Source organism: Silurus aristotelis, assembly GCF_946808225.1.
Source record: "Silurus aristotelis genome assembly, chromosome: 5".
Lineage (NCBI taxonomy): Eukaryota > Metazoa > Chordata > Actinopteri > Siluriformes > Siluridae > Silurus > Silurus aristotelis.
In genome coordinates, this window is record NC_139578.1 from 14,284,415 (window position 1) to 14,303,378 (window position 18,964).

The 18,964-nt window shown below is 37.6% G+C and overlaps 2 protein-coding genes across 2 annotated transcripts; both read right to left on the reverse strand.

Annotated features, from left to right (window-relative positions):
* Positions 1-1,310: 1,310 nt before the first annotated feature.
* Positions 1,311-4,905, reverse strand: b3gat3 (beta-1,3-glucuronyltransferase 3 (glucuronosyltransferase I)). The gene is made up of 5 exons (XM_083542402.1): positions 4,017-4,905; positions 3,740-3,908; positions 3,263-3,614; positions 1,957-2,247; positions 1,311-1,862 (listed from the first exon to the last, which is right to left on the reverse strand). Exons 1-5 carry the CDS (start codon positions 4,102-4,104, stop codon positions 1,764-1,766), a joined length of 999 nt encoding a protein of 332 aa, XP_083398528.1. The 5' UTR covers positions 4,105-4,905; the 3' UTR covers positions 1,311-1,763.
* Positions 4,906-5,398: 493 nt separating this feature from the next.
* naa40 (N-alpha-acetyltransferase 40, NatD catalytic subunit) lies at positions 5,399-13,958 on the reverse strand. Its single transcript, XM_083542403.1, has 8 exons — positions 13,447-13,958; positions 10,446-10,541; positions 10,295-10,347; positions 9,206-9,301; positions 8,663-8,821; positions 8,375-8,458; positions 7,424-7,501; positions 5,399-7,185 (listed from the first exon to the last, which is right to left on the reverse strand). The coding sequence occupies exons 1-8, from the start codon at positions 13,450-13,452 to the stop codon at positions 7,041-7,043; spliced, it is 717 nt and encodes a 238-aa protein (XP_083398529.1). The 5' UTR covers positions 13,453-13,958; the 3' UTR covers positions 5,399-7,040.
* Positions 13,959-18,964: the final 5,006 nt, after the last annotated feature.

Here is an 18,964-nt window from a genome sequence, read left to right on the forward strand (position 1 = left end):
GACATGTTCTCTGTCTCAACCTTAAAAAATTCTGGACGAAAATTAAAAGGAGCCCAAGTGAGGGAGCAGTATAGGAATGTGGCGTATCCTTGGAAAAATTGGGTGCGTCATTTAACAAATAAAGCCTTGAAAGGCAGTAACAGGTCAGTCCATGATAAAAGTTCCTTTAAAAGAGTGTGAGTAATGTGACGTGACAGGATATCACTTGAGTCAGATTGTCCCCTCCCTCACTTTAAACCTCAGGCAAGGATCATCACACAGTATCTATGTGAGCCATGAAAAGCAGCTGTTTTGCAGCTGTGCATGTTGGTGCCTGTTTATAGTAATGTGAGGAAAAGAGGGGTGTGGCCTTACGGTGTATTCTGTAGACTACAGAGCGATTACTTATCTAGCAACGTGACCGTACTCACCAAACATCAGCAAAACCGCACTATGCAAGGTCATAGTGTATTCAGCAAATAGACAGGTATTTGTGTCAAAGTGGGAACTTTATGTTCTTGTTTTGTTAATAAATATATTGCTGTGAAAAGTGTGATCACAGTAATGTTTAATAAAATGTCCCATTGGTTTTCATATCAGTTTAATTATATTTAATTTCAGGAGGCCTTTCTTGCTTAAAGAATTAATGAAAGCATTAAAGGACTAATCAATCATTAAAAATCATGAAAGAAATGTGCTCTCAGTGACTTTTACTGTGGCACTGATTAGTGCTTAATCAGCTGTCTTGGGTATTTCAGAAAATCTTTGATCTCCTGGACCTTTATTGCAAAGAACAACCTCAAGTATAAATAGTATGGTGGAAAAAGTAAAGTAAATGAGCTACCGTGAACAGAATCCTATAGTTGGAAAAAACTAACTTCGATAGAAATCAGAGTATGAATGTTTTAAGCTGCCAGTAAGACTATGGTAACTTAAATTCCCACACTTTACAAACTGTGGTAAGCAGAAAAGCATCTCCGAATAGAAAAAACACATCAAAACAATTAAATCAATTGACTATAAAACAAAAACATGGCACACACTCACTGACTCATGGGCACACACTTACTTAAAGTAAACAGTGCAATAGTGGGGGAAAGACCAGAAAACATTATTTCACAGTGTAATTGCTCTATTGAGAATGGTGTGCCAAATAAATATCCACTGATGTATGGAATTGTAGGGTCTGACATGTTATACATTACAACTGAGTCAATAATTGTATTCCAACATAGGATACCCAACTGTATACTGTATACTAATTATATATATATATACATACACATATACACACACACATTCGAAGGTAGAAATAAAACGAGATTATGTTCGTGTAAAATGTATTTTATTTTAGGCCTTTTTGCAACAATGTACATAGCAAGTACAATTTCTGCTAAATTTACTTCCCAAGGATCCCAATGAGCTAATTGGCTACTCGAGCTTCTTAATATCATCCTCAACCTACAGTTCCTGTTTAATGGCTCCCTGATCATAATAATAACATATTAATATACAGGACGATCATTTACAGGCATGAGGCATAAACACTGAGCAGCTATCTACGTGTTCTACATAGTTCCATGAATGATAAATAGAATTATAAATACTGCATACACTCATGCACACAAAACCATACACTCAATCATGACAACCAAACAGTTATTCATATGACATCATTCCTGAACTACAGTAAATTAACCTCACATACTGAAGAACATTTTCAGGTTAACAGTATAGTAAAATGGGTTTTTCGTAACTGGGATGTGCCAGAGTGTTCTGAGAACTTACACCTCCACATTGGGATCTGATCCCAACCCCTGCTTTATTAAAGCCTCCTCCCTTTTCATTTTTGGCTTCTCAGTACGCGTGTGCCACACCAGCACCTGAGACAGCAAGACGAAACACAAGCAAAACATTTTAAAAATGAGGAAAAACAAGACTATAAAATGAAAAAATACAAAAAAAGCAAAATTCTACCTTAGTGCACATGTCAGCTTTGGGCTCCAGCTCCTCCATGGTAACCAGGTTCTGCAGGAAGCTGCTTTCCAGGAAGCCCATCTCTGCATTGCCATCAAAACAAGCCTCTGGATTGGCCAACACCAGGTTTAGAGAGACAGCAAAGCCAGCCATGTCAATAGGGAAGGGACGATTGGGTCGCCAGCCAGTGTGGAATCGGACCACTTTTCCATTCTCCACTACAGGCCGCTCAAACTTCATAGCTCCCACCAGACCCACCGGCCAAACAGAGACTTTCTTAGTGTAACGCATCTGAGACAGACAGACAGACAGACAGAGGTAAAAACAGCAATAGACAGAAAAAGAGAAAATATAATTGAGACATTAGATCACCTATCAATCAACGTAATCATCCTGGAATTAAGAAAATCAGCTTTTGGTGGAACAAAACGGTAAGAGGTAGGAGGAATGATTTGGGAGAGTGCTGGGTATTACCTATCTACATGATGATCATTTTGTGACTTAATTATCTATTAACACTTTTCTCTTTTTACATTTGTAATCCACTGACCTCCTCTACCCTCAATCTTCCTGCACATGAAAAACTGTTTGCCCTCATTCTTGGTTTCAGACATGCTGCGCAACAATTACGAATAAATGAGGATGAAATGCAGCTGAAAGGAACTGGAAAACAATTATTTGATTTCCTCTCACACAACTCTCTGTCTGTGTCAAAATCCTCCATTGTGACTGGCAAGATATTCTTTTTACAAGCGAAACCTGAAAGCACCTGGACCACTACTTCGAACCCGTTCTCCACCACCTCCTTCACTGCTAATGATTTCGCCACTATTTATCGATAAGAAGAGGGATTCAATATTCTTTCAGTAGCTTCTATCCTGGTTAAAATATATTTTAAAACCATTTCCAAACTGGAAACCAAAACGTAAAAAACATGTTCATCTTCTTGCTTTTGTTGATGTTACTCTTTGTAGTAATTTATCTCTAACAGTAGTTTAGCCTAATACACAAAACCAGTCATGAACCTGAATTACCATGAACCTCCTGGAACAACAACAACAACAAAAAAACTGATGCAAATGTTATCTCAAAATAAACTCCACAGCTCCAGGCCTATCCTGTCTGATAAACAAATTATTCAACTACTACTTCCAACTACAAAACCTAAATTCTTAGTAAAATTACCTAATCATATTAATGCACAAATGATCATGTATGATACCTTTTGCAAAGATCACGTACAGGGTGTACATTAAAAGAACCACTATTCTGTTTTTTCTTTCTTTTTTTGGCTGACGTTGCTCACCTCCTCGAAGAGCTGCAGGGTGTATGTGTTGTCATCATCAGCAAAGTAGACTACAGCATTCTCGAAGGCCAATGCATTCGCCCCATCAGCAGCAGACTTCTCCCTGAGCCAGCGCAAACCCTCGTTCCTCTGCTCAGCCCCACGAGGCTTCAGCCAATGAGGGTCACCTTCCTGCAGCTTTCTATCTTTAGGTGTCAGCATGTGTAAGTGAGTGTAGGTCAGGCCACACACAGCCAGAAAGTTTCTCACTAGCTGTGTCGGGCTGGGAGAATCCTCCACCACGATCCAGTGGAGCTGAGGCACATGCAGAAAAGTGTGGGACAAGCGTGTCAGCTCAGCCTTCTGCACCAGTCTAGAGGAAGGGGAAAATATAAGGAAATTGTGTAGCAAATAATGTATTCCCCTTTTAGAATATTAGATTAGCTGCCAAAACTAATAGTCATCTGCCTAATGTTAATGTATATAAAATATGCAGACCTTGCATAGGTAGGTGTTATTACATAGATTGTAGGCAAGCCGGATTGTCTGGAGGTTTTCTGTCCTTCTGATTTTTTTATTTGCTCTTGCAGTTTATGTAACTCCCCTCTTAGTTGTGAGATGGTTCGATCCTTGGGCAAGTCATGCTCTCTGCAGTCACAACGCTGACCTAAAAAACAAAACAAACAAGATCCATGGATTACTGTAAAGTCGGTGGTGGTAATGATAATCATGAATTGGAGCTGCAGACAGGAGAATTAAGATACACCAGACTTACCTAACTGCATGAGGGCGTAGATGAGGCCCAGTAGGGAAACCGTAAAGTAGAGCAGGAATACAGTCTTCAGTTTGAGCTTCATTCTCATGAAATTGAGGTGACGCCAAAAACAGAATGAGCGATACTGCTGTAAACGTCACCTTATAGTCCAGGACACATGAGACTCTCTTTTAAACGCAACCAGCTTGTTGACAGCAGTCTGAGACCAGGCATGATGAGCCGCAGTGGTTAGACAAGACAACGGAGATATTTTCCGTTCCAGAAAATATGCAATACCTCCGGGTAGACCATTAGCTAGTTCTGGGCTGTTGACATTCTCCAGGCATAAAACAAAAGCGTCTTCTAACCTATCATCGGCGTCATCAATCCAGATTAGACCAGGCAGGCAGGAGAAAAGCTCTGGGATATACGTTTAATTCACCTAAGCGACATGATCGTTATTACAAAAACAGCGACGTAGCTTCGGTATCCGAGAACAACCATTCATTGTATTAAAATCCATTTCAAACCGCTCCAGCTGTTTCCGCTGCGGTGTAACATTCATTGCGTTCCCCTGAACAAAAGCGACATCGCATTAGTTCCGCTTTCATTTTGTCAATAGAGAAATTGGGACGTTCTGAATTTTCTCCAAAAAAAAAAAAAAAAAAAGAGTAGGAAGTTATGAGACATGTCAGAACAGAATGAGGGATATGGGAGAGTGAAAAATTATAACAATCCAGAGAATTACCCACGGTTTGCCAAACTGTTGGACATTTCTTTATATATTATTCATAAATGAGTTATTTTCATATGGTTAGTTAACACTTAATATTTTTGCACATTCATATTTAACGTCTTGCAGATGTTTAAAACTGTGGACCCAAAGTTGAGTCAGACATATAGTCAGAGCATTTGCAATGTTTTTATTTTATTTTTTTTACAAAATGTCATCCCCTTGTTGATCACTATCAACTACAACTGAGTGACACAATACTACTAATGTACAGTCATAGTTTTTTAATTCATCGTAATAACTAAGTATAAAACTGTGGGAAACCGCTCAATAAAACCAAAGTCCTGTCAACATTAAACAAATAATTTGCATGTACATTTTAACACATTAACACTGAGTGAGTTTTGTGTTTGGAGCAGCAGAAAATAAAACTATCAGCTATCATATTATGGAACATAATATTTGCAAGAAACCCTTATATAAGTTTACACCATCATTACAAGTATTACTAACATTTTTAGGTTATTTAAAGGAAAAAAAAAAAATAAAAATTTTTTTTTTTAATGGACCAATTTTCTTTAGATATACGGTCATGCTGTACCAATTACTTTATCACAATGTAAAAGAAATAATGAATAATAAAAATTAAAAAAGAAGAAAATGAAGAAACTGAGTCAAACCAGTTTATTTGTTGCATACAAATAAAACACCAAAAGCTGAAATAACTTCCCTTTCTGCATCAACAACAAAGCATGAGACAAGAATACTCACTTATCAAACATCACTTTAAATTGTCTCATTGTAATTTCTCCCCAAAGACCTTCGTGGAGGCAAAAAAAAAAAAAAAAAAGGAAAAATAATAAAAAAAATAGCAACAGATTATATACAGTTAAGAAAAAAAAACATGTTTTGAGATGATAAAAAAGGCTGTGATACTTAAAAAAAGAAAAGAAAAGAAAAATACTTTTTCTACACTAAATGTGTGTTGAAATAAGCATCAGCCCCTTCATCAATTAGATAGGGATAACCATTATAAAATATTTGATATAGGTTTTTCTAAATTGAGTGACCTGAGACTGACCTGTTTTGAGTGATTATAAAGAATACAAAGCCATTCATTGTATTCGGTTACTTAAAGAAAAACAACACTTAGGTAAGCCCCTTGCATTTTGTTAAAATGTATGTACAAGTACCCTGACAGAGCAATAGAGAAAATGGCAGTAACAGCCAGTGTGCCATGCCCTTGAACTCAATGATCAGCAGCTTGGGAGACAGAGAGATTTGTAGGCTAAATGCATCAAGTCCACCCTTGATGCTTGTTGTGATTATCGCCATCGGATGTGTAGATGTACTACTCACCATGCTGGTTCCTGAGGTGAGAGCAAAAGTTCACTACACAGAGCTGTCACATGAGCATTACTGCCATCTCTGTTGTTCAAAGATTCATGAAACTGGAGAGTGAAGATACTTATTTTTCTTCGTCATGGGCAACGATCAAGTTAAAAACAGTAAGTGGAAAAAAAAATGGACCTTCATAGAGGAGAGCTTAATCTAAGGCCTAGTTCAGTCACCACTTCACAGCTTTAAGCTTTAAAATCCATCACCTTTACACTGTCATTAAGAGCACCATATAACACACATGCACCTCAAAAACCATGCGACTTCTCATTCTTAACTATAAAGTCTACAAAGTAACTCAAAAGTATTCAGTGACAACTATTAAAAGGAAAAAAAAAAATAAAAATAAAACATTTAGCACAGAGGTAGAAGATAGTAATAGTTTGCAAAATCACTTATTGGTCTTACATTAACTTAAAGCACTAGTAATAGGAAAACTTTCATGATGTTTAAACCCAAACATTATGTAAATAAAGCTTTGTATCCGCTGTGTTCCAGCCCCATGACTTTCTTTTGGATGTGTCCAAAGCAATACCCTTATGTACATCAAATTTGGATCTGAAGGGTAATGCATTTACACTTTCATTTAAAGTTTCCAATCACCTACTTTACACATGACCAAACGTATAAGGGATTAGCCATCCAAACCATTTTTCACATTATTTACAGTGATGTAACCTACTGCAAACTCTCAAACTCACTCAACACTCTGTTTAATACCAGTTAGTGAAATATGAACAGTTCTGTGGTGCTCTGACTGGCTCCTGTTCATTTCTTGTTCTTTGTGGCTACACTGTGTGACTGAACTAGGCTTAAGGGGATGTAATACAGGGGCAATGTAGAGCATAAAATAAAATTGGTGACCGGAGGTTCAGATGAGGAATATTTCTGTAACAGAAAAACAGGACCAGCACCTAATGGCAGCAACCTCCACAGTGGCTGCCAGCATGAGCATGACCAGACACCTCGCCATATTTTGTCCGCCGACTCAAAATCTCGTACGAGTACTCATCTCCACAGCACCCAGACATGCTGGGCGAGGTCTCATCAATCTCAAATCTGAGGCAGAAAGCACATTAATCATATTAATCACACTGAAACAGTGTTAACCCAGGATATTAGAATACAGGCTCTCTTTTCTCCAAACCTTCTATTAAAGTGCTTATTAAAGACTGCTCCCGAAATTTCAGAACCGTAAATGAATGGACAGTTCATATGAAAAGATGATGCAAAGTGGGAAAAATAAAAACAAACAAAAAACGGTAACCATCTAGCAAGCAAAAGTGTTCGGACTTACTGCAAGGCCTCTCGAAAAAATTGGTAGGCTCCATGGTTGTGTTTGAAAACAGTCAACATGACCTTTTTCATCTGTGTACTAAAACAAAGAGAACAAAAAAAAAATACCCTTTCAAATAGCACTATGGGAATTCTATTAAACATGAAGAAAAGAAAAGTCAAAGAGGGCTGATGTATACTTATACAGAAACCTGACAGCAGCATATCCCAACACTGAGTCATGATGCATGATCTACAATTACTGCCGAATATTCCAGTTTTCAGTCGGATTTTAGAAAATGAAATGTGGGTCTTAAAGGGTCACTCATTAACAGACTCAACTTAGGATATTTGACTAATGCTTACATTTAACATGGCAGACCTTCCCCTTTAAAATCTTTCTAAAGAGTGCTTTCAATAATGCAGCTATCATTCCCTTTAAATAAAACCCTGGTTAGGGTTTATGCCAAACTGTCCCAAAAAATATCTTAAAAAAAAGATAGCAAAACAAGCATTTGCATTATTTGCATTCAAGTTTGGGGAGTGTAAGAAAATAAGAGTATAACTAGCTGTGCAGTCCAAGCTGCCAGCAGCAGATATAATGGAAACTCATTTGGATGGTAGAATGCTAAAAATAAACAGTACATTTTCAATATAAAACTTATACAAATCATTTCTCCATAGTCCACACAGCTAATAGTTCTTTTTGTTACATCTGCACTGACCAGACTGTACTTTTTTTAGCGATTTGCTAAACTGAGCCAAGGAACAAAAAAACATTTGTGTACTGGTTTAGAAAAATCAATCTACATAAGTGCAGTTCATGACAGCACTGGACCCTTTCCCAAATTTTCTATATCTCATTGTAGTTCAGGACTGTACTCTGTGCCTGTGTGTGTATAAATGCTGCATACTGAACACTGAAGTGCATAATCACAGTCCTCTTCTGCTGATGACATTTGGAAATTTGTACCTGTTGGCAATGAGCTGCAGGATTTGGACGAGAAACTTTCCCAGACCTTTCCGCCTGACCTTGCTCTCCAACTGGAGCTCATAACTGAGAAAAAAAGTTGGAAAGCTTAAGTTTATTAATAGCTTACAGCTGCTTTTACATTTTCACATTTCACAGGAACATTTCTAAAGCATGAACATGCAGCGACACTTCACCACGGGTTCCAGCTCAATTAAAGAGCTGAAACTGGTAGCAAATAACTACACAGTACATTTGCCCATAGGGGGGAAAAAAAAAAACAGACCGTACCAATATAAAACCTCGTCACCACATTCAACATCGAATCGGAAATGGGAAAATGCTACAGGAGCAGATTCGGAATCACGGGCCAGGAGATACCACGCTCTCTCGTCCTTCATCTCCTCCCGTTTCTCCCTCTCCTTCCATCCCCACTCACTCTGTTCATATCTATAAACAAGGTAAGCAGGGACCATTAACAAACAAGGAACCGTGCACATTTGTAAATCCTGTTTTAACCACTAGAAGCCATTACATGGCTCCACAGTGATTGCTGAAATGGTGCTCATAAATATTATAACTACAAATCTCATCAAGATCCTTAGTAGTCACAATGTTAATATCCTAAAGGCGAATATATGGAGTCAAGCACCAACAGTGGGAACGCCATTCTTGTAGACCCGCCTCAACAAAATGTAATTAATCAAAGGAATAAATCAATAAAATGTGTTACATACCTAAATCTACTAACAAGACATTGTACCTATACTTTTATATATCTATACTGTTGATTACTTTTAACAGGAAAAAAATATCTGTGTGATTAATACCTACAGTGTCTGTACGTTGGCTCTGGTCAGCTCATAAGCCCACTCCACAGTGATGGAAGACAGAGCAGTCACTCGCTTACACTCAATCTCCAGATTTAGCCTGCCAGACAAGAGAACATAGCGATTTCACACATGCCAGTGCTTGAGTCAGAAGAACGGTGAAGCTTCTTAAGAATCAGCCTGTGTGGTCATCTTTTTAAGTGCCAAACAATTAGGTAAACACATGTGGGAGACATCATTGTGCAGTGTGAAAATAACAGCGATGGGGGATTTCAGATGACGTAAAATATAAATCCTACACATTAACGAAACAGTGACAGACAATTTATCTTTTTATAATGTTGCAATTATTCCAATAAAGTAAGCTGGACAACTTTCTTCGCAGATACATTAAGAGTTGTTACCTCTAATATAGTCAACCATTTCAGCAACAATCTCCATAGATACAAGATTGCAGGTTAACTGAGGTTCACTAATAAGCCATAAATCTGTCATATAAGGACACACTTGTTAAATATTATGAGGCAGGTATTTGTAATTCATAGCAAATAGCTAGTCACAATATCTTTTATAAGATTACTACTTTGCTACTTTAGAATCTGTAAGGTGGGTAGTATGCAATTAATTTCAAATCTGCTCCATTTTATTTGTACCATGCTTTTAACTTTGCACCGTCACAAAGGAGGGTTAAAGAAATCCAGATGTATATTTATATTTAGATCCTTAATGAGCAAGTCAGAGGCAAACTCTCCAAACTGACATCAGGAAGAAAGCTTGGGGGCGGGACCCGTCAACTTTAAGAGGGGGAAAAAATAATAATACTGCATAATATTATACATTTCTACCAAAACTGATGAGTTTTATGAGTACAAAACAGAACTCAAATACATTTTTAATTACCCCCCCCCCCCACATAAGCTTAATCTTATTTTAATATGCCGAGCTCAAAAATAACTGCTGGGTATAGCAATTAAATGTTTTCGGTTTTAAACCAGCAGCGTTTTATGCTGGCTAAGAACTACCAACAACACAGCAGTGGAAAAAAACGACGTCAGCAACCTAGAAAACAACGCGGACAAGTGGCGTCACATACCCGTTTCTGTCATACTTTTTGAACACTGGAAAAGCTGAGAGAGGATCTTCTAGCTGCAGACACAGAAGATATGATTAAAATATCAGGAAAAAAGGCCAGTTAGGGTAGAGGTTAAAATACAATCAATTTCAGTATGGAGAAGACACTGTACCTTATTGGCTGCAACCACTTTAGCACACACAGCATCCATGGCTGCTCTTTCTTCAAGCCTCCTCTGCTTCTTCTCCTTCGCTCTATTTGACTTTCTCTGCAGAGGAATAGATAGTCAAACATCAATCTACAATAAGCTCTTTCCTCAGTACCTTGTTTTTGATCCCTGATTACCAGGACACACTTCTAAATTGATCATTAAATTCAATGACTTTGACCCTGAGCTTAGTGTAAACTTGACCCGAGTATTTTCTTTAGACTTTACTGAATCAGGGAAGCTTTGCTAGAGCAGCTAAATTTAAAAACGCTGAAACGCACAGAGCATTGGTAAAAAAGGGGACAGGGTTGGGAGCCAATTACATTTTTTTGCTTTTTTCTTTCAAACAAAGCACTCAAATGGATGTTGAAATATCAAACGCTCCAACCAGGGTCTGGGTATCTGTATCAATGTACATAAATACAACATTAAGATTTTGTGTAGAACTGCTTCAAACACAATGCAAGACCTAAAATTAACACAATTTCCTTTGAACAGCACCAGTTTTATTAATGCAGCATCCATTTCTGTTTGTCCATTTTATTACAAATATAAATAAGAGGCGAAATAAAACCATTCACCGCAACACACATTTACTCACGATGTCCTTACTTTAAATCATTATATATAAATATATATAATGATTTATATATAAATATATATAAAAATAAAAACATAAAAAAAAAATTTTTCCAATCACAAAACATTTTTACTGATGCACTGATTACTGATCAAATCGGCACCAAACTCCACCATGATGCGCACATCCCGCAATTAAAACCGTCCGTGTGGGAACATAGCAAAAGTTTCATTTGGGGTCCTGATTTACATAACTTAAAACACTATAATTTCTTTTAACATTTAGAAGAATATTTTGTCTTTGCTCTATGTTAAGTCTGGTTTCACTTATAATAAACATACATTTTCATAAAAACAACCCCATTTTCCATGCCCATGTTGATTAGATAGTATTAATTTAAAGTACATTTAGAACAGATAAAAATGTATGATTAACTTGCGATTAATCACAAGTTAACATCTGACAATCAGGTGATTAATTGTAAGTCAATATTTTTAGCCACTGACAGCCCTAATAAAAATACTTTAAACCAGCTTATGTCTGGAGACCTCAACGTACATCATATATAGGTTTAAAACTGCTAATTCAGCAGAGAGCTTCAAATTAACTGGAAGACACGAATTTACCACAGAGAGTATTTGTTGTTGTCTTGACACTTTTGCTTGAATTGACATTTCCCCCAAGAGATCGATGTGCCTGCATGTCAGTTGCAAGCAGTTAACACTAGTAGTTAACACATTTCCTGTTCTTGCATGTAACCTCATGAGATCCAGTGTGAGTAAAGTGTTATATGGTGAAGAAAAAAAAAGAAATAATAATAATAATAATAATAGAAACCTAAAAATCCAAGAACGGTAAATATAATAAATGCTTGTGATGCCCCATAACTTGTTAAAAATGTCAAATAAATGGCATAAGAAATAAAACTGGAACAAACCATCCTACATATTAGCGGTTTTGCAGTAAGGCTACTATTTAAAGAACCAGTCAAAAACAACACATTCCCCCTCAGGTCATATGATTAAATGTACACGCTCACCCTGTAAAACTCCCACAGCTCTGATGATAATGCAAACGATTACAGAAAAGAGGTGCGTGTGGTTTATATTTATGTATATGTACACACAATATTAAAAGACCAAGACAAGTGTTCGAAGCAGATCCAGGAGCATCCAGGAATTTGCAGCTTAAATAAAGGAGACCCAAGTTGTGCTGTACACAAAGGGTAAAAAATGGATGCAATGTCAAGGTGATGAGAACTGTACCCTACTTAGACACCTAGATTCAGTTCATCCTGAGGATGGGGGGGAAGCTGGTAGGAGAAATGTGCCTGGCGAGAACACGAGGACATTTAACCCTAGTGTATTTAGCAGTGGATGTACCATTCACAAGGTATGTTGAGTTTGTCCAGCCAAGATAACCAAACCATTAATATCATGTAACAGAGTGAATTCACCAATTTGTTTCATCTTGTATAAAAGCATTTGGTGTCAATTGATATTTAATCATTTTCATGATCAGAGAATATAAACCAAGCATATCAGTGACAAAAAAAACTCTGATATTTAGTATGGTTTTACTGCAAGTTTACATTTAAAACAGGTATACAGAAGTTAAAGATCTGAAGACATCTGGGAAAATCAGATACCGGCTTGAAACAGGCCTCGTTTGATGCATGAGATGCTGTAAAACATGTGTCCATCATAATACATAAATCATATATAATAAATATTTAAAATGCAGATCTTAAGTGGAAAACACTAGGACTGGGACACAGCATTGTACTGAAAAAAAAATGGAATCTGAGGTTAATCATCTAATGAATGAGAATTTTAGGAATAATGATAGAAGACGCTTGGAGATTGGTCTAAAATGAAACTCGGTTTCAGAAGATGGCTGGAATCAGGTCTAAATAAATCCATCGTGATGTTTAGGTGTTAACGCAGATCAGAGTCATTGCTAGTGCTGGTGGGAAGGCCACATGTCGGGCTTGTGTTTCTTCCGTCCATGCCACATGTTAGCTAACACAGCATTCCTGCAATCGACTGAGAGCACAATAGAGAATACATCAATGCAAGAACAGCACTTTCCCCCCATATTCTTTCCTGCAGTCATTTCATCCTGTTCCACAGCACACTGAAGGGAGGACTGGTTTATTTATTTTTTTTAGTTTTCCCATTTAAGAAATCAGACTGAGAGCACGAAAACACCACAGGGTCCACAGCCGCTGCTCATGGTTTTATATACATGTATATGAAGGCGAAATGTGGAGCAAACAGATCTGCTCTCCCCATCACACACATCAGCGGCGGGTCTTTGTTCAAACTGCCGCCTGCATTTAGCACACAAACCCAATCATTGCGCTAATTAGCGAGACAGACTCACCCCCATTTTGTAGCCGTCCGCCGTTCACTTGAAGCACCGTTAAGGGTCGATACCTTTTCCAAATATATAAATATATATCAGGAAGCCACAAACCGGGGAATTGAGGCAGCTACCGTCGGACGCACCGGAATATTAACACGCTAATGAGCACGCTAGCTGACTGTACGGCAAACCAGGCGTTAGCTGCCACGGCTAGCTTAACATAGCCGCGGTGTATAAATAATCGATATTAGCTTAGCATGCTACATTCATCCAGCTTTTATCTCTCCGGCAGGATGGCGCCAAACAGCAGGGCCGACTGCTAATTAGGTCTACGGATATGTTCTACTCTACTCTATTCTTTCTTTCTTTGCTTTTTTCTTTCTTTCTTTGCTTTTTTCTTTCTTTCTGTCTGTCTTTCCTTACTCTCTTCCTTTTTTTTTTCTTTATTTCTTTCTTTGTTTCTTCTCTCTCTCTCTCTCTCTCTCTCTCTCTCTTTCTTTCCTCGTCCACAGCAACCGCTCTATGGGAAATGACGACAATGGCTTTATCCCAAATCGAGCCGCATTCTCTCCATAAGTGACCTAAGTAGGGTAAGACATCATATCTGGTGCACCCTTAGTAGTGCACTTCACATTAAAACTGTGTAATTTCCGATTTACCCACCATGCCGCCTGTAAATACAGGTGGAAAAGTGTGTGCATTCCTTCTCTGGATTAATCCACATTAATATAATTGTGCAGATGTATACACTGGGAAGATATGTGTCTAAAAATGTGTCTCTCAAGAGTAAAGGGGTTGAATAGGCATTAGAATTTAAATATGGATGAAATGGTTTCAGATCAGTGAAGTTTTGAATGATAATAGAGAAAATGTAATGAGGAACAGGAAGTCCTAAAGTGATTGCAGTTCATAAAGGAGCAAGGTGGGCAAAAAAACAAATATTTTTATTATTTGGACATACAGAAGGTCTGTTTTGTATACTAAAAATTAACACACTTTTAATCCAAGTTGGTGGGAAAAAGACTTGTCCATTAAAGATTACAAGAGAGTATTTTTGGGTGTAAGGCAGGAAACATTATACCGACATACAAATGATCTAGAGTTTCCCTTGTGTGTGTGTTGGGTGGTTGTAGTTTAAAAAAGATTTAACTAAAATAATTCAACCATTAATTTATCTCCAGACACCCCTTTTCACTGATCAGGGCTGAGGCACCACAAATGCATATTTATACACACATACACACCCAAAGGCAATTTAAAGCAAATTAAAGTAGTTACTGGTAGGTTCTAGGGAGGTGGAAGGAAACCAGAAGATCTGGCAGCAACCCACAAGCATAGAGAACATGTGACTGTGTTTCAATCTTGGGAGAGCCAAGGGGTAGTAATGCTACTCGCTGTGCTTATATCATATAAAGCAAATGGATAAAACAGTTTTATCATCAGACTGTAAAACATTAACCATAAAAATATTCCTCTCATTTTTATTGTTGCCATGATGTGTGAAAATGCCCTGAATTCACACTGCACATGTTGCACAAGAATTATAGTGGTATAACATATTGAATGGGTTCTGAAACCAGAAGAAAGGCAAATGCCTCAATAAATAAACTTTTTAGATTAAAAGATAAGAAAAAATACATTAAGCTCACATGAAAAACAATACATGGCCTTTCTGCCATCTTTACAACAAGGTTCTACCACCTACATTCTTCACAGTGTGGTATATGGTGAGCAGAATTGGTTTTCTATTGGTATGTTTTTCCAAATGCAAAATTGCAGTTTTGTCTCTTGAGCCTGAAAAATCTTTCTCCACATGTTTGCTAAAACTCCACCAAACACTGATTGATCCTTTTACAGGACTATATACCAGATTTTTGACAGTCCATTGGCCTGGTTTCACATTCTATGACCTTTCTAGGACCTTTTAGAAACAGATGTTTTTATATTAAGATCACATGACACAATCACTGCACACAGGTGAAATCCATTCACCTAATTATGTGCCTCTAATGGTTACTGGCTGCACAGGAACTAATTTAGAATTCATGTAGACCAGCTGAGGTTCTTTAAATGTCCATTTTTGTGCACCTGTGTCTATTTAGCCTAAGATTCCTGTTCATAGTTTACAGGAGTGGAACCAGATAGTGTGCTGTAGTTACAAAACTTCCTCAAGGTTCAGTGAATTGTGCATTCCAAGATGCTATATCTTTTTATCACCGCAGTAGTAAATAATGGTTATTTGAGTAAATGTGAACATTCACATGTTTGGCTGATTGGAAAATTGCATAAATAAGCAGGTGAACAGGTGTATATAGATTCACTGATAGCTTTGTTAATAACACTTATATACCTGGAGATTCAGGTAATTATCCAATCAATCAATCTTCTGAAAGCACTGCAATGGATACAATCATGCAGATAATTGTTCAGAGCTGCAGTTAACATTCACATCAAATATCAGAACAGGAAAACGTGATCTCACAGCTATTGGTGGCCAGGAGTCAAGCGAGTAAATGGTGGCATTCTCTGTTCGTGTAAACAATTACAGTGACGTATGCAGAGTAGATGAAAGTGGGTTATACCGCCCTGTCATGCAGCATTTGTAGCATTTCTAAAAATGTAATAAAGAACAGGAAGTCCCAAAGTGATTGCAGTTCATAAAGGAGCAAGGTGGGAAAAAAACAAAGATCTTTATTATTGGGACATACAGAATGTCTCTGTTTTGTCTACTAACACTTAACACACTTTTAATCAAAGTTGGTGGGGAAAAAACTTGTCCATCAAAGATTACAAGAGAGAATTTTGGGTGTAAGGCAGGAAATTATAACATTATACCGACATACAAATTACAAATTATCTAGAGTTTTCCTATTGTGTGTGTGTGTGTGTGTGTGTGTGTGTGTGTAGTTCTTAAAAAATTCAACTAAAAGAATTCAACCATTAATTTATCTCAAGACACCACTTTTCACTGCTAAGGGCTGAGGGCTAAAAATATTGCGGTCAGGGCACGTCTTGAAGGAAGCATGTGTTTGCCCCACCCTCCTTTTGTTTGTAGTTGTCATGTGTGTCAGAGAGTGGGAGGGAACCAGCAATCCCAAATTGTTTAGAAATGTAAACTTTGAAAAGGATGTTCCTGTCAAACAGGAATCAGAATCTACAGTACAGACCAAAAGTTTGGACACACCTGCTCATTCAGAGTTTTCTTTATTTTCATGCCTATGAAAATTGTAGCATCACACTGAAGGCATCAAGGGCTATTTGACCAAGAAGGAGAGTGATGGGGTGCTGCGCCAGATGACCTGGCCTCCACAGTCACCGGACCTGAACCCAATCGAGATGGTTTAGGGGTGAGCTGGACCACAGAGTGAGGGCAAAAGGGCCAACAAGTGCCAAGCATCTCTCGGGGAACTCCTTCAAGACCGTTGGAAGACCATTTCAGGTGACTACCTCTTGAAGCTCATTAAGAGAATGCCAAGAGTGTGCAAAGCAGTAATCAAAGCAAAAGGTGGCTACTTTGAAGAACCTAGAATATGACATTTTTCAGTTGTTTCACACTTTTTTGTTATGTATATAATTCCATATATAATTCCACATGTGTTAATTCATAGTTTTGATGCCTTCAGTGTAAATCTACAATTTTCATAGTCATGAAAATAAAGAAAGCTCTTTGAATGAGAAGGTGTGTCCAAACTTTTGATCTGTACTGTAGATTGGATATATATTAGGTGTATATACACACACCTTATTTATAGTTATACATTTACAATCAGATTAACGTAAAACAGCTGTTCTCCAACAGCTAATGCTACATAAATAACTAATACTAGTTATGAAAAAAACAAAGCATGGCCATGTCTTATCAGCATAATCCATAATTATGACATAAAAGGTAGAATGTACAAGTCATGTGCAGTATTTAAAAACAAGCCTTGCTGTTACTTTACTCACACAACTGACTGCTGTATTTGTTAACACAAAAAGGGAATTAATCAGTTACTCACTCAGTCACTTCTGTGTCTTTTGAATCTTTAAAACAAATCTCCATTGTCATGCAATATCTCACAAAAGTAAGTGCACCCCTCACATTGGATATATTTTAGAGTGGGCAGCGTGTATAGCAGTACAGATTTACTGTCCTCTAAAAATAACTTAACATACAGCTATTATTGTCAAAATACCTCGCAACAAAAGTGAGTACACCCTAAGTGAACATGTCAAAACTGTGTCCAAAGTGTTAATATTTTGTGTGAGCACTATTGTTATCCAGCACTGCCTTAATCCTCCTGGGCATGGAATTCACCAGAGCTGCACTGGTTGTTGCTGGGATCCTCTTTCACTCCTCCATAATGACATCACAGAGCTGCTGGATGTTAGACACATGGTGCTTCTACACATTCTTCTTGAAGATGCCCCTCAGGTGTTCAATAAGGTTCAGGTCTGGAGACAAACTTGACCACTTAGGTAGTGAAGCTTTAGTCATTTTAAAAGGCGTGCTGACTATTTTTAATAGTTTATTAAAAATTATCCCAGCTCATTACACAACATGATTTCTTCAGGGAGAAATCCAAAGCAAGGAAGGTTAGACCTAACCCTAATGCACTCGACCATAATCAAGTCTGTGTGTAAATTTTCATTACCTAAACAAAACTTCTTTATTGTACAACTAAGCTTCAGCTGTAATGGGAATTGAGAATGGTGATGTGGAGGATGTTTTGTTTTTAAATATTGCAATATGTTAACTAAGATTTATTTTAAGGACATCTTGTTTTGAAACTGATCATCATTATTATTGTGTATAAAGTCTGAGAGAAAACACAATATAACAACACACAAAATAAACTAAAATAACACAAATCTTCTGTCCTGGTTGGTGCTGCAGTCTCTCTTTATCTACTCTCACTTTTTTTTTTTTTTTTTTTGCACTAAATGCACTTTATATTATGTTCCAGTTAGTTTTGTGTAACTTTTTGTTGAAGTTTAGTTTAGTTTTGTGTTATTTTTTGTTGATGTATGTAAAACATAATACATAAACATTGTGTCCATATTTTGCTGAGCGATTTGTGATTTTAAAACACGGTGTCAGTTCAGGACATTAACATGATGTGACTGTTGGGGAAAAAAGTTAGGTAAAAATATTATTTAGGGAAAGGGGGTGGGGGTAACGGAGTGTAGGTGACATTGCTCGCCAGGCAGCATGTCCCGGTGTCTCCCCCTTTCTGTCCCATTGCCCTTTGTCTCCACCCTTAATAACGGTTACAAATGATGAGGTGTTCGGGGTTGCCACAGTGGATCATCCGTCTCCATACCCCCCTGTCCTCTACATCTGCCTCTTTCAAACCAACTACCTGCATGTCTTCCCTCACCACATTCAAAAAACCTCAGTCTGACCTCTTTCCTAAATCTCACACTACAGTCTTCCTCCTTCAGTTTCCACCATCTTATTCTTTTTTTTCAGTCCTCACTCTCCTCCTCTTCTTCTTCACCTCCAAAACCATCCTACAGACCACCATCCGATGCTGTTTAGCTACACTGTCCC